Here is a 16,523-nt window from a genome sequence, read left to right as displayed (position 1 = left end):
TCTCCTCTGCATCTGGAAACCACTCATGTACTTTCTGTCTCTGTGGATTTGCCTATTCTGGACATTTCATGTAAGTGGAACACATTTTGTTTATCCATTCATGAGTTGATAAACATTTGGATTGTTTTAACTTGTTGGCTATGAAAAATGCTATGAACATTTGTGCATAAGTTTTTGTGCAAACACATGTTTTCAATATTCTCAGATAGATATCTAAAAGTAGAATTTTGGGGTTCTATGGTAACTCTGTTTAACTTTTAGAGAAACTGACAACTTTTCTACAGCAGCTGCACCATTTTACCTTCCAACCGGCAACATATGAGGGTTCCAATTTCTCTACATCCTTACTGTGATGGTTGACTTTATGTGTGAACTTGACGGGGCTAAGGGATGCCCCAAATGGCTGGTAAAATTATTTCTGAATGTGTCTGTCAGGATGTTTCTGGTGATTGAGCAGACTAAGTAAAGAAGATCCAACCTCACCAATGTGGGCTAAGGATCATCCCATCAGTTGAGGGCCTGAATAGAATAAAATAGCAGAGGAGGGCAATTTCTCTCTCTCTTCTTGAGCTGGGACACCCATCTTCTCCTGCCCTCAGACAATGCAGCTCCTGGTTCTCAGGCCTTTGGACTCCCGGACTTACACTGGTGGCCCCTCAGTTCTCAGGCCTTTAGAATCAAATTGTTTTAAACCACTGGTTCTTCTGGTTTTCCATCTTGTGGATGGCAGATTGTAGGACTTCTCAGCCTCCATAACCATGTGAGTCAATTCCTATAATAAATCCCATATATATCTGTATAGATATCCTATTGGTTCTGTTTCTCTGGAGAACCCTGACCAATACACTTACCAATACCTTTCTTTTCTTCTAGATATTCCAGTGGGTGTAGGGAGTATCTCTTTGTGGGTTTTGATCTGCATTTCCCTAGCAACTAATGATGTTAAGGGTATTTTCATGACACTTATTGGTCATTTTCTTTGGAGAAATGTTCATTCAAATCTTTTGGCTGTTTTTTAATTGGGGTTTCTTTTTCATTATTGAATTATAAGAGTTTTTAAATATATTATGGATGTTAGATCCTTCTTACATATATGACTCAAAAATTTTCCCCCGTTCTGTGGATTATCTCTTCACTTTTGTGATATATTGGCTTCTGATACACAAAATTTCTAATTTTGATGAAGTTCAATTTATCTATTTTTTCATTGGTTGCTCATGCTTTAGGTGTCATATCTAAGGAACTGTTGCCAAATCAAAATTCACAAAGATTTACTCCTATGTTTTCTTCTAAGAGTTTTATGACTTTAGGGGCACCCGGGCAGTGTTGAGCATCTGCCTTCAGCTCAGGTCATGATCCTAGGGTCCTGGGATCAAGCCCCACATCGGACTCTCTGCTCAGCGGGAAGCCTGCTTTTCCTTCTCCCACTTCCCCGGCTTGTGTTCCTGCTCTCGCTATCTCTCTGTCAAATAAATAAATACAATCTTTAAAAAAAAAAAAGAGTTTTATGACTTAGCACTTCCACTTAGATCTTTGATTCATTTTAAGTTAATTCTTGTATATGGTGTGAGGCAGGGATCCAAATTCATTTTTTTACATGTGGATATCCATTTGTTCAAAACACTATTTTTTCTCCATTTTATTGTCTTCACACCCTTGTAGAAAAATCAGTTGACCATAGACTTATGTGTTTATTTCTGGACTCCTAATTCTATTCAATCGATCTATATGTCTGGCCTTAGGTCAATACCACACTATCTTGATTACTGTAGCTTGTAGTTAAATTTTGAAAGTAGCATGTGTGACTCTTCCAAATTTGTTTTTTTCCAGATATTTTGACTATTCTGTGTACCCTGCATTTCCACATGAGTTTTAGGATCATTCTTCCCATTTCTCTGAAAATAGTAGTAGGAATTTTGATAGGGATTATGTTGAATCTGTGGATCACTTTGGGGAGTCCTGCCATCTTAACAATATTAAGTCTTCTGATCCATGTCTCCATTTCTTTAATTTCCCTCAATAATGTTTTGTAATTTTCACAGTGCAAGTCCTGCATCTCTTTGGTTAAAGATATTCCAAAATATTTTATTCTTTTGATACTATTATAAATGTTATTATTTAGTTTCATTTTCAAATTGTTCATGCTTAGAATACAGCTGATTTTTTTTTTTAACATTTTTATTTAGTTGAGAGAGAGAGAATGAGCGATAGAGGGCACGAGAGGGAAGAGGGTCAGAGGGAGAAGCAGACTCCCCGCCGAGCAGGGAGCCGGATGTGGGACTTGATCCCGGGACTCCAGGATCATGACCTGAGCCAAAGGCAGTTGCTTAACCAACTGAGCCACCCAGGCGCTCCAGCTGATATTTATATATAGTCATTATAATAATTAACTTATTAGCTCTCATAGGTTTTTTAAGTGGATTTTTAAAGCTTTTCTTTTTTTTTTTTAAAGATTTTATTTATTTATTTGAGAGAGAGAGAGAATGAGAGATAGAAAGCACGAGAGGGAAGAGGGTCAGAGGGAGAAGCAGACTCCCTGCTGAGCAGGAAGCCCGATGTGGGACTCGATCCCGGGACTCCAGGATCATGACCTGAGCCGAAGGCAGTCGCTTAATCAACTGAGCCACCCAGGCGCCCTAAAGCTTTTCTATATATAAGATCATCTCATCTGCAGAGAGAGATAGTGTTACTTCTTCCTTTCCAATTTGGATGCCTTTTATTTTATTTCCTTGCCTAACTGTTTTGACTAGAATCTCCAGCACAGTGTTGACTAGAAGTGGCAAGAGCAGGCATCCTTGTCTTGTTCCTGATCTTAGGGAGAAAACGTTCTGGGTTTTTTTTTCACTATTTAACATGATATTAGGAATAGGTTCTTCATAGGTGCTCTTATCAGGCTGAGGAAGTCCCTCCTTGTCCTGGCTTGTTGAAATTTTTTTCTTCATCTATTGAAATGATCGTGTAGTTATTTTCCCTTTATTCTATTAATACAGTGTATTACATTGATTGACTTTCATATGTTGAACCAATCTTACATCCTGGGATAAATCCCACTTGATTATAGTTTATAAACCTTTTTATATGCTGCTGGATTTGGACTGGTAGTATTTTGTTGAAGATTTCTTTCTGTCTATATTCATAGAAGATATTAGTCTCTGGTTTGCTTTTCTTATGTCTCTCTCTGGTTTTAGTATCAGAATAAAAATGATTTCACAGAATGAGTCAGGAAGTGTTTTCCCCCTCTCCTTTTTTGGGGGGAAGAATTTGTGTAAGATGGTGCTAATTCTTCTTTCAATATTTTTTAGAATTCAGTAGTGAAGCCATCTTTGTAGAGGACAATTCTTTGATTACTAACTCAATCTCTTTAGTTGTGATAGATTTACTTAGATTTTCTATTTCTTCTTGAGTCAGTTTTCATTATTTGTGTCTTTCTATGAATTTGCCATTTCATCTAGGTTAAATGACTTACTGTCATACAATTATTTACAGTATTCTCTAATCACCCTTTTTATTTATTTGAGGTCAACAGTAGTGCTCCCTCTTTCATTCCTGATTTAGTAATTGGAATCTTCTCTCTCTTTTTTTTTCTTGGCCAATCTAGCTACAGTTTTCTCAATTTTGTTGATCATTTCAAAGAACTAAATTTTTGGTTTTGTTGATTTTCTCTATTGTTTCAATAAGGCCTCTTTTAATGTGCCAACTTTCTGATGTCTGCTTTAAGTGCTGCAAACTGATGTTAAAATTCAACCAAACACCTCAGTAGTTATAGAATTTCCCTTATCTCAATTGTGAAAGGATATAATATTGTAGTTTAAAAGGCAGAAACTTGCTCCATTCATTGCCTGAAATCTTGGGAAAATACTTAACCTTTCTGAGCCTGTTTACTCAAATATAAAATGAAAACAGTAACATAGATGTCTGGAGATGTTGTTAGAATTACGTAAGAAGATATACAACACATCTCATGGCCCAGGGCCAGGCATTTGGTAGACACGCAAAGAATCCTGACTGTCTCCTTGACTGCTAAATTACATGTTGCATATATATATATTAGTATGTAATGTACTCTATTAATCACTCCTCTCTTTTACTGACCCCATCCATCTTAAAAGCTCAGCATAGCCTGGATCTTCTATCAAATCTCAGTGCTACTTACCAAACAAATAATTGTTCCAAGGTAGCAAGTATCATCAACACCTGAGCTTACAACATAGTATTCCTTTTTTTGTTGTTGTTCTTGTGATCAAGTTACATGCAACACAGGAAGATAAAATGGACCCCTAAGGAATATGAATCTCTTAAGGACATCCCCAAGCATCTAGCCCTCATTACATGCTTAATAAATATGTGAAGAATAAATGAAGGCACTAGAGGGAGCTATAAGCTAAGGGGTTAGTAAAGATTGTCAACAGCCCAGCTTCCTCTCTTAAGTGGCTAGTAAGAGGCCATACTGGCAGAGTTAAATTGATCAAGTTTAGATATGTTCGTATAGACAGTCCTCAAACTAAGCAATGAGCCTGTGCAACATCACTTAAGAGAGTGTGCCTAAGTAAGCAGGCTATTTGGAATACAATATAACAGGATAAGGTAGGAAAATGAAAGGTGAGGCAAGATTATTTTGGAATATTAGAAGAATTAAAGAAGTAAAAACCGAGAACGATACTTTTGCTGTTGTAAGATAAGGAGAAGATAGGAAAAGATCTAAATGTGAAGAAACTTACTGCACAGCTTTCTCAGCCAAGATTTTTCTGAAAGTTGCAAAAAATTGCTCTATAGAACATCTTAAGAAGTGGTACACAAGCAGACACTTCAGAATAGTATGACAACAATGAGAAAAAGAAGAGAGGGTGAAAGCAGGAACAGAAAAAATGGACCAAAGAAAGGTTTTTATTTCTAATGCACATGTCAAAGACGATTGTTCTAAAATCAAAGTAGCAAGGGGGAAAAGAATGTTTTACTCTAACATTTCCTGTCTATGTTTCAGTCAAGAAAATTCAACACTAAGAACAAAAAAAAAATCATAATTCTGATTGTTTTTTCATCTCAGATCCCATCTAGTAGTACATCAGAAAGTTCTAAGGTAGAACTAACACAATCCAATTCCAAGCCAATGCCTGATAAAACACCAGTGCTAAATTATCATATGAAAGCCATCACCAAAACCCAGCAACAAATAATTCCACTTGTACACCCAGCTCCTAACTATGTACCGCTAATGCTAATGAGTTCAGAAAGAACAATTATTTTTGTCAGTTCTCTGAATGTGGTTTCGAGAAAATAGAATAAAGTAACAGTAATAAAATGAACAGCTGGGAAGAGGACAGCCAGCATGAAAAACAACAGCTGAAAAGGTTCCCGCATGTGCACACACACACACACACACACACACGAGCAAGGATCATCCTATTTCATATATCAAAACTGAGACACTTTTATAGAATATTGTCTATGAAAAGCTAATAATGATGAACTTCAATACTTTAAAAGGGACAGATATCAACTTTATCTTTTACCTTGTGTTCTATGAGGTAAGTTCATAAATTACACATCAAAACTTCCCTAAGTGATAAGCTTATGGTTAAAACATTAAAATTTTCTTTATTAGCTTATCACCTTCTAAAAAGGAGTATTCTTTTGGCTTAGAGTTTTCTGCTTCAGCTTCCATCCAGATTTTTTTGTATATAGGAGAAAGCTGATGAGAGTAGGCATGAGTTTAGATTAAAATTGGTATATTTTTAGGTACTAAGATGCAAAAATTAAAATGTGATCATGTTTAACAAAAACTTCAAATCTATTTCAGATCAACTCATATGACTGGGATTAGGCTCCTGCCTTCTCTCTCTGAACTTGAAACAAGTATGGCAAAAACATCAGATAAATAAGCAGTGGCTTTAATATAGTCTTATGCATGCATGTAGTTCACAGGTTCCATGAAATAAAATTGGCAAATAGAGAGAGTAAATGGAAACATTAAGCAGAAAATATTACCTAAAATTCAGCTCAATAGTTTCTTACAAAGTTAAACATAAATTTCCATATAACTCAGCAATTTCACGCATGTATTTCAACTCAGAGGAAATGAAGATGTGTGCACAAAGATTTGTATGCTAATATTCATAGCAGTATTATTCATAATAGTCAAAAATTGGTAATAATCCAAATGTGCATCAAGAGATGAATGGATATATAAAATATGGTATATCCATTACAACAGAATACTATTTAGCAAGAAAGAGAAATGAAGTACAGGTGTATGCTACAACATGGAAGAACTTCAAAAACATTATGCTAGGTGAAAGAAGCCAGATGCAAAACATCACACACTGTATGAGTCCAGTTACATGAAATGCTGAGAAAAGTAAAATCTATACAGACAGAAAGCAGATTAATGTTTACCTGGGGCTGAAGGTGAGAAAGGAGAGTAACTGCAAATAGTCACAAGGATCTTTTGGGGATGTCAGAAATGTTCTAAAATTGGATTATGGTCACGGCTGCATGACTCAATAAATATTCTAAGAATCACTTAATTATACACTTAAAATGAGTGAATTTTATGGTATGTCAATTATCTCTCAATAGAGCTGTTTAAAAAATAATCCAGGAGCGCCTGGGTGGCTCAGATGGTTAAGCGTCTGCCTTCAGCTCAGGTCATGATCTCTGGGTCCTGGGATCAAGCCCCATGTCGAGCTCCCTGCTCAGCGGGGAGCCTGCTTCTCCCTCTCCCTCTGCCTCTCCCCTCGCTTGCACTCTCTCCGTCCCTCTCTCTCTCAAATGAATAAATAAAATCTTTAAAAAAAATTCAGTAAGGTGCATAAATTAACATGCAGATATCTTAATTGTATGCTTCAGTGAATTTTATCTTGTGTATACACCCATGTAACCAGCACCCAGATCAAGATATAAAGCTTTTTTAGCACTCCACAGAGTTTCCTGATATGCAATTCTAACCATAATTCACTATCCCCTCCACAAGAGTGGTTACCACCAATTTGCTCTCCATCATCTTGACTCATTTTGTCTATAACTAAAACTTGAATGTTTCTTTTGCTCAACATAATGTTTGTGAGAGTCATCCAAGTTAATGCTGATATCAGCAGTTCATTCTTTTGTATTGCTATGGAATATTCCATTACATACCATAGTTTATAAATTCTTCTGTTAAAGAACATCTAGGCTGTTTCCAGTTTGGGGCTATTATGAATAAAGCTGGTATGAACATTATTTTAGATGTCTGTTGGCAGACATATGCACTCATTTTTCTTGGGTACATAGCTTGTAGTAGAAATGCTGATTCAGAGAGGAAGCAAATGTTTAGCTTGGATAGAAACTGCCACAAAATTTTCCAAAGTGATTAAACAAATTTCTATTCCTACTAACAATGTCTACAAGTTCCAGCTGTCGCACATCCTCACCAACAGTTGGCATTGTCAATCTATTTAATTTTAGCCATTGTGCTAAAATGACATTGTGTACCTTGTAGTGTAGGGGTACCTAGCATGATTTTAATTTGCATTTCCTTGATTGAGAATGAAATTGAACACATTTTCACATATTTACTGAACACTGGATATCTTCTTTGGTGAAGTGCCTGTTCAAGGTTTTTGTCCATTTTTTAATAGGTTATATCCTTTTCTTATTACCTCATATAGAAGTTCTTTATTTTGAATACAAATCTTTTTATCAGATATATGTATTACAGATACCATTGCCCAATCTGTGGCTTATCTTTTCTCTCTCTTACTGGGGTCTTAGTTTACAAAAGTCCATAATTTTAATGAAGTCCAATTTATCATTATTTTCTTTTATAGTTAATGTTTTTTATGTCCTGTTTAAGAAATCTTTGCCAAGGTTATGAAAATGAGACCTTTCGCAGTTGATTCCTTGATCACTGATCAAATTAATTTTTGTATATGGAGTCAAAGTTCATTTATTTTCCTACAAAGATACCCACTTGATACTGTACTGTCTTATTGGTAAAACTATCCTTTCCCACTGGATCACAGTGGCATCATGGCCATCAATCAAGTGATTATATTATACGTAAGTCTGTTTCTGGACTCTACTGTGTTCCATTATTCCATTTTATTCTTGGGGAAAGCTATTTTCTTAATTACTGACACTTTATAGTGATCGTGAGCTAGGGAATATTTTAATGCACAATTTGTTGTAGAACATTGTGAGCTGTTTGTTCTTTGTAAGAGAGACAAATGCCAAAAATTAACTATTTCAAGTATTACATGTCATCATTTATCTGTTTTGAAGAAGATAAACTCCTCAATCAATGAAATAAAAACCTGAATATTTCTTCACCACGTGAGGCTTACAAAATCTACATGTTCCCCTATGTTAACTTGAAGGAACCAGTTGAACTCCAGAATGAAAATGCCTTACCTGAGTAAGGTAAATAGTATCTTTGAAAGTCTGTAATGGATCTGTGCTTTCCGGGAGTTTGAAATGAAATCCAATCTGAAGCAGCATTTCATTATTACCATCTGCATGATGTTGTCGATGAAGTGAAAATTTGCTGTTGTAAGACCAGTCCTCTTCAGATGAAACCTTTCGAGTAAAGAATAAGAGGCACAAATGGGGAAGTTAGGAGTTCCACACACTTCTGACAAACTCAAAAAGTACTCTGCATATGGAAAAGAGCTCAGGGTTTGTGCTGTGACTCTAATTTCACAGATGGTAGATGTTTTTGCCATCATACTTGTTACTGGTGAAAGAGTAGCCCTGTGCAAAGTTGAATCACAAAACCAGGATTTGGCATCTATAACTTCCCTTACTCAAACCTGGAAAGTTACACTTTAGCATTTCTATCAAAAGCCTTATCTTATCAAAACATTATTCCTGTTTTTAGAACATTCATGTGCTTATTTTTAAATGTCATTTATATGTCATTTACTTTTATTCAAGTAAATAAATTGTCACAAAAGAAAAATGGCCTGAAATCAGCATTCTGTTAAAACTGTCAATTCTTTAACAGGAATAAAATATGACTATTAAGACAGTAAATGCTTAGCACTTGCTCATTTGTTTCTCAATTACTAAAATATATTTGACATATACAGATGTTTAATTTTGATATAGTTGAAGACACAAACCAAACAATGATACTCTTTTCCCTTAACAGTAAATCTTTTTTTAAAGCCGAGTGCAATTTATGTGATCTTTCTGTCATCTCTTTGAGAAGCTATCATCAGGTCAAAGTGAAAAAACAAGAACAAATACCATACATATGTTAGTAGTATACCTTTTACAGAAAAATAGACAATGATTCTGGCTTCTAGGCCTATGATTTAATGCCCTGTTAGCATTTGAGAAAGATATAAGACAACTGCTGTCTACACCTGAAAACATCAGTTTAATCCAGGTTATGCAAAGACTTTGAGAAACAGTCTACCCCACCCTAAAAAATCCCTGAAAATTAAAAATATTAATCCCTGTTCATAAAATATGACTTATAATTCCCTATAATCAAGCAATGTACAGACCAATCACCTTAAAAGGAAAAAATTATTCTTTAGGAAATTGTTTATACCAAAATGTAAGTAGTGTACATTACCCATGTTTGATGTGGAAGTTTTTCCAAATTATACGTATTTTCCAAAACTATTATCACCAGACAGTTTAGAGAACTAATTATTTCAGTTACTTATTTAAAAGAGGTATTAGTATTTACAGTCATCTTGTACACATTTGAGATGTACACATCTTTATCAACAGGCTTCCTTTCTTTCAATGCTTCTTCCTTTTTAAAGCCTGAAACACATCTTCAGGCTTCTCAGCCCTGATTGGTAATGATATGAATGTATCCCATAACTGGTAAACCTGATCTTCTGTTATGTGGAAAGCTTTCTAACTTCTGATAGCCATGGTTAGAGCATCTTCTAAATTTCAGCTGTAACAATGTTATCAGAAGGAATTGAAAGTGCCAGAGAAGGCTCTAATTGTTTTAAGACTATTACCTCACTTAATCTTCATGACAACTCTACAAGTTGGTATTATCACTCTATTTTAGAGATGAGGCACATCTCTAAAGGTTCAGAAGTTTCAGTAATTTGTCCAAGACCCTAAGCTAGTTGGCACAGTCTAGCTCCAGCCTCTAGTTCTTTAAACCTAGATGCCTCTGAAGAAAATAAAATTTTCACACAAATCCTATGGCTAGAATGGATTGTATTAATAATAAAAATAGCTTACATTTTATGGGTTGTAGCTATGTGTCAAGAACTGTGCTAAGTGCTTCAATGTGTAAATTAACTTAATCTTTACACATGATCACATGCACACATGCATACCCGCATGTACACACACACAGACACACACACACACTCTCTCTCTCTCTTTCTCTCTCTCTCCCTCTCCACCCCAGAGGTATTTTACTACTACTAAACCCAATTTACAGATGAGGACATTAAAATTCAAAAAGATTAAATAATTTGTCCAAGGCAATATAGCTACTGTACGGCAGTTCTAGTGTTAAAATCCAGATCTGTTTATTCCATAGCCCAAGCTTTTAATCACTGTGCAATACTGATAATGGACTATTGAAAATATGATTAATTTACAAAGAAGTAAAGCATCCCAAACTAGAAAGGGACATTTTAATATTTTTGTTAAGTACATGAAAAAAAACTCTAACTAAAAACCTAAGTTTTATGTAAAGTTATTCTTCTGGTTTCTTTTATTTTCCGAATTACCTAATTCAAATCCTCAACTAAGCAATGTAGCTCAAAAAAGAGGTAATGGTTAAATCAAGGGTTCATAATGAACAGAACTTCACCTTTCCCTATTTTAAAACAGTGTTTAGTATCTTTGAACATCATCAGGCATTTCACAAAAACATGGCAACTGCATTATTGTCAGACGGTAAACAGAAATGCTAATAGATTTAAGAAAAAGGTTTAGCAGTTTATAACACTCACCCTCCCGAAATGTAGTGAAATGAAAATGGTTGAGCTTCTGGTGTTAGATAATAAGTTTGTATCCAGATATGCTACTTGGCTATCTGGGGATAATGATGGAACTCTCACTCTCGAGTACTTTGATTTCCTCCCAGACCTCAGTCAAAGGGTTGGGGGAGGGGGTAGATTATTGTTAAATGAAACAATGAGTCTCTGGTAAAGAGCACCTGCTCAGTAAATATTTTTGCTTCTTTCATTCCTTCCTTCCCATTCTAACACCTGTTTCCACCTGAGTCAGGATACTCAACTCCATCCTCCTTCATTTTGAAACAATAGTATTCCTAAAAAATCCACCCCATAATATGGGAGTAATAAAAAAAAAAAAAACAAGGGGTAGATCTAAGGTTATGACATTACTTATTAAAGTTAAAAATACAGGGCACCTGGGTGGCTCAGTGGTTAAGCATCTACCTTTGGCTCAGGTCATGATCCCATGGTCCTGGGATCAAGTCCCACATCAGGCTCCCTGCTGAGCAGGGAGTCTGCTCTCCCTCTCCCTCTGCCCCTGCTCACGCTCTCTCAAATAAATAAATAAACAAAATCTTTTAAAAAATAAAGTTAAAAATACAATATAACTGCATTGTGTGGAAGCAAATATAATTGGGTTCAGGTGGTAAAATTGAGGAAGATTTTGAAATTGTCTTAAATTTTTTTGTGTGGTTACTTTACACAAGTAATAGGGGAGGGAAACAAAAACTAAAGGTACATGATATTTTTTATAACTTTTTTTAAAGTTCTTATTTACTTATTTATCTTAAGAGAGAGCACACGTGCATGTATGAGCGGAGCAGGGGCAGAGGGAGACAGAGAGAGAATCTCAAGCAGACTGTGATGAGCGCAGAGCCCACGACCCTGATATCATGACCTGAGCTGAAATCACACTTAACTGACTGAGCCACCCAGGGACCCCCAGGTACATGATTATTTCAACAGATGCAGAAAAAGACCATTTGACAAAATCCAACACCGTTTTATGATACAAACACTCAACCAACTAAGAATAAAAGGGAACGTCCTCAACCCTGGTAAAAGGGATCTATGAAAAACGTACAGTTAACATCTTACTACACAGTAAAAGACTAAAAGCTTTCTCCCTAAGAAAAGCAATGACACAAAGATGTCTGTTCTTACCATTTCTATTCTGTGTTGTACTGGAGGTTCTAGCCAGGGCAATTAGCCAAGAAAAGTTAATAAAAGGCATCCATATTGAAAAGGAAGAAGTAGAACTAATTCTATCTGCAGATGACATACTCTTAAATATAGAAAAACATAAAGGATTCACAAAAACTATTAAAGCTAATAAATAAGTTCTGCAAGGTTGCAGAATATATGTTCAATCTACAAAAATCAACTGTCTCTTTATATACTAGTAAGGAACAATGTGAAAATAAGTTAAGAAAATAATTCCATTTACAAAAAGAATAAAATACTTAGGAATAAATTTAACCAAAGAAGTATAAACTTTGTACAATGAAACTACAAAATAGTGAAAGAAGACATCACATGTTCATGGATAAGGGGACTTCATATTGTTAAGATGACAACACTTTGCAAACTAATCTACTGATTCAACCAATCCCTATCAAAATCCCAGTGGATTTTTTTGCAGAAACTGGCAAGGTGATCCTAAAATTGATATGTAAATGTAAGGTACCCAGAACAGTCAAAACAATCTTGAAAAGAAGAACAAAGTTGGTGGAGTCACCCTTCCTGCTTTCGAAACTCACTACAAAGCCATAAGTAATGATGACAGTGCATACTGGCATAAAATAGACAGGCAGATCAATGGAAACAAACAGAATCCAGAAATAAACCTTAACATTTATGGTTAATTGATTTTGACAAAGGGGTCAAGAGAATCAATGGGGGAAAGAATACTGTTTTCTTTTTTTTATTTTAATTTTATTTTATTATGTTAGTCACCATACAGTACATCATTAGTTTTTGAAGAATAATGTTTTCAATAAATGATGTTTGGATAACTAGATATCCACATGCAAAAAGATGAACCTGGACATCTACTTCACACCATATAGAATAATTAACTCAAAACAGATCACAGATCTAAATGTAAGAGCTAAAACTAAAAGACAACACAAAAGTAAAATTTTGTGATCTTAGGTTAGAAAATTGTTTCTTAGATATAATACCAAAAGCACAAGAGATAAAAAAGAAGATTGATAAGGACTTCTTCAAAATTTAAAACTTTTGGGGCACCTGGGTGGCTCAGTCGGTTAAGTGTCTGCCTTTGGCTCAGGTCATGATCTCATGGTCCTGGGATCGAGCCCCATGTCAGGCTCCTTGCTTGGCAGGGAGCCTGCTTCTCCCTCTCCCACTGCCCCCTCCCTGCTGGTGCTCTCTCTCTCTAATAAATAAAAAAATCTTTAAAAAAATTTTAAAACTTTTGGGTGCCTGGGTGGCTCAGTTGGTCGGGTGACTGCCTTCAGCTCAGGTCATGATCCTGGAGTCCCAGGATCGAGCCCTGCATCAGGCTCCCTGCTCAGCAGGGAGTCTGCTTCTCCCTCTGACCCTCCCCCCTCTCGTGCTCTCTCTCTCTATCATTCTCTCTCTCTCAAATAAATAAAATCTTAATAAAAAAAATTTTAAACTTTTGTGCTTTAAATGACACCATCAACTAAGTAAAAAGAAAACCTATAAATTAGGAGAAAATATTCGCAAATCATATATCTGATAAAAAAAATCCAGAATATATATATATATATATATATATATATATATATATATATATATAAAACTCTTTTCATAAAATTCTTTAATTTAAATTAACTTTAGTTAACATATAGTGTATTATTAGTTTCAGGGGTAGAATTTAGTGATTCATCAGTTGCATATGTATGAAGTCAGTGCTCATTACATCATATCCCCTCCTTAATGCCAATCACCAAGTTACCCCATCCTCCCCATCAACCTCCCCTCCAGCAACCCTCAGTTTGTTCCCTATAGTTAAGAGTCCCTTATATTTTGCCTCCCTCTCTGTTTTTATCTTATTTTATTTTTCCTCCCCTTCCCCTATGTTCATCTGTTTTGTTTCTTAAATTTCACATGAGTGAAATCATATGGTATTTGTCTTTCTCTGACTGACTTATTTCTCCTAGCCAAATATAGTCTAGTTCCACCCATGTCATTGCAAATGGCAAGATTTCATTCTTTTTGATGGCTGAGTAATATTTCATTGTACATATATACCACATCTTCTTTATACATCCATCTGTTAATGGACATCTGGGCTCTTTCCATATTTTGGTTATTGTGGACATTACTGCTATAAACACTGGCAAACACAATTCAATAACAAAAAGACAAATAACCTAATTAAAAAATAGGAAAAGGGTTTGAATAGACATTTCTCTTAGGAAAATATAAGAATGGCCAACAAGCACATGAAAAGAGGCTCAACATCATTAGCCATGAAGGAAACGCAAATTTCCTACAAATGCAAATTTCCAGGGAAATGTTAAAAAAAACAAAAAGGGAAAATTAGTGTTGACAAAGATGTAGAGAACTTGGAACCCTCATACCTTTCCTGGTGGGAATGTAAAATGGTGCAGTGATTGCAAACTATGGGAAACAGTTTGGCAGTTCCTTGGAATATTAAACATATAGTTACCATATGACCCAGCAATTCCACTTCTAAGTGTATACTTAATAGAAGTGAAAACATATGTTCACCAAAAAATGTATACAAATGTTCACAGCAGCATTATTCATAATAGCCAAAAAGTGGGAATAACACAATGTACATCAACTGATTAAAGGATAAACAAAATACAGGACATCCAAATGGTGGACTATTATTCAGCAATAAAAAAGAATGACAAACTATTACATGATACAACATGGATGAACCTTGAAAAGTTTATACTAAGTGAAAGAAGCCAGCCTAAAAAGATCACATATTTTATGATTCCAATACATGAAATGTGCAGAAAAGGCAAATATATAGACATACAAAGCAGATTACTGGTGCCTAAAGCTGGGGTGGGAGGAACTGAGAGAGTGGGGAGTAATTTGTGTATAGAGTTTCTTTGGGGTGATGAAAATGCTCTAAAATTAGGTCATGGTGATGGCTGCACAACTCTGTGAATATACTAAAAACCATTAAAGTGTATCTTTCAAATGGGTGGATTGTATGGTCACTGAATTATATCTCAATAAAGCTGTTTAAAAAAGAACACATACTTCCAAACTCATTCTATGAGGCCAGCATTACCTTAATCCCCAAACCAGGCAAAGACCCCATCAAAAAGGAGAATTTCAGACCGATATCCCTGATGAATATGGATTCCAAAATCCTCAACAAAATCCTAGCTAATACGATCCAACAATACATTAAAAGGATCATCCACCACGACCAAGTGGGATTTATCCCCAGGATGCAAGGGTGGTTCAACATTCACAAATCAATCAATGTGATAGGACACATTAATAAGAGGAGGGAGAAGAACTATATGGTCCTCTCAATTGATGCAGAAAAAGCATTTGACAAAATACAGCATCCTTTCCTGATTAAAACTCTTCAGAGTATAGGGATAGAGGGAACATTCCTCAAGTTCATAAAATCCATCTATGAAAAACCCACAGTGAATATCATCCTCAATGGGGAAAAGCTGAGAGCCTTTCCCTTAAGATCAGGAACACGTCAAGGATGCCCACTCTCGCCACTCTTGTTCAACATAGTACTAGAAGTCCTAGCAATGGCAATCAGACAACAAAAAGAAATAAAAGGTATTCAAATTGGCAAAGAAGAAGTCAAACTCTCTCTTTTCGCAGATGACATGATACTTTATGTGGAAAACCCAAAAGACTCCACCCCCAAATTACTAGAACTCATACAGCAATTCAGTAATGTGGCAGGATACAAAATCAATGCACAGAAATCAGTTGCTTTCTTATACACTAACAATGCAACTGTAGAAAGAGAAATTAGAGAAACGATTCCATTTACAATAGCACCAAAAACCCTAAGATACCTCAGAATAAACCTAATCAAAGAGGTAAAAGATCTGTACTCTAGGAACTACAGAACATTCATGAAAGAAATTGAAGAAGACACAAAAAGATGGAAAAATATTCCATGCTCATGGATCGGAAGAATAAACATTGTTAAAATGTCTATGCTACCCAGAGGATTCTATACTTTCAATGCCATCCCAATCAAAATTCCAATGACATTTTTCAAAGTGCTGGAACAAACAATCCTAAAATTTGTATGGAATCAGAAAAGACTCCGAATCACCAAGGAAATGCTGAAAAAGAAAAACAAAGCTGGGGGCATCACGGTGCCCGATTTCAAGCTATATTACAAAGCTGTGATCACCAAGACAGCATGGTACTGGCACAAAAACAGGCATATAGACCAATGGAACAGAATAGAGAGCCCAGATATGGACCCTCAACTCTATGGTCAAATAATCTTCGACAAAGCAGGAAAAAAAATGCAATGCAAAAAAGACAGTCTCTTCAATAAATCGTGCTGGGAAAATTGGACAACCACGTGCAGAAGGATGAAATTCGACCATTCTCTAACACCATACACAAAGATAA

The 16,523-nt window shown here is 35.6% G+C and overlaps 1 protein-coding gene across 3 annotated transcripts in view; it reads right to left on the bottom strand.

Moving 5' to 3' along the window:
* The window catches only part of MANBA (mannosidase beta), a 122,402-nt gene that overhangs the window by 14,860 nt on the left and 91,019 nt on the right, over positions 1-16,523 (bottom strand). For all 3 annotated transcript variants that reach the window (XM_028091211.2, XM_028091213.2, XM_028091212.2), the window contains one exon: positions 8,389-8,553. In XM_028091211.2, coding sequence (XP_027947012.1) covers positions 8,389-8,553 — 165 coding nt within the window. The remainder of the gene's footprint in view (positions 1-8,388; positions 8,554-16,523) is intronic.

Source organism: Eumetopias jubatus, unplaced genomic scaffold, assembly GCF_037043125.1.
Source record: "Eumetopias jubatus isolate StellerSeaLion01/CBP00866 unplaced genomic scaffold, mEumJub1_p1.0 scaffold_2, whole genome shotgun sequence".
Lineage (NCBI taxonomy): Eukaryota > Metazoa > Chordata > Mammalia > Carnivora > Otariidae > Eumetopias > Eumetopias jubatus.
The sequence above is the reverse complement of the archived record's forward strand: the minus strand, read 5'-3'. Positions and strand labels throughout refer to the sequence as shown.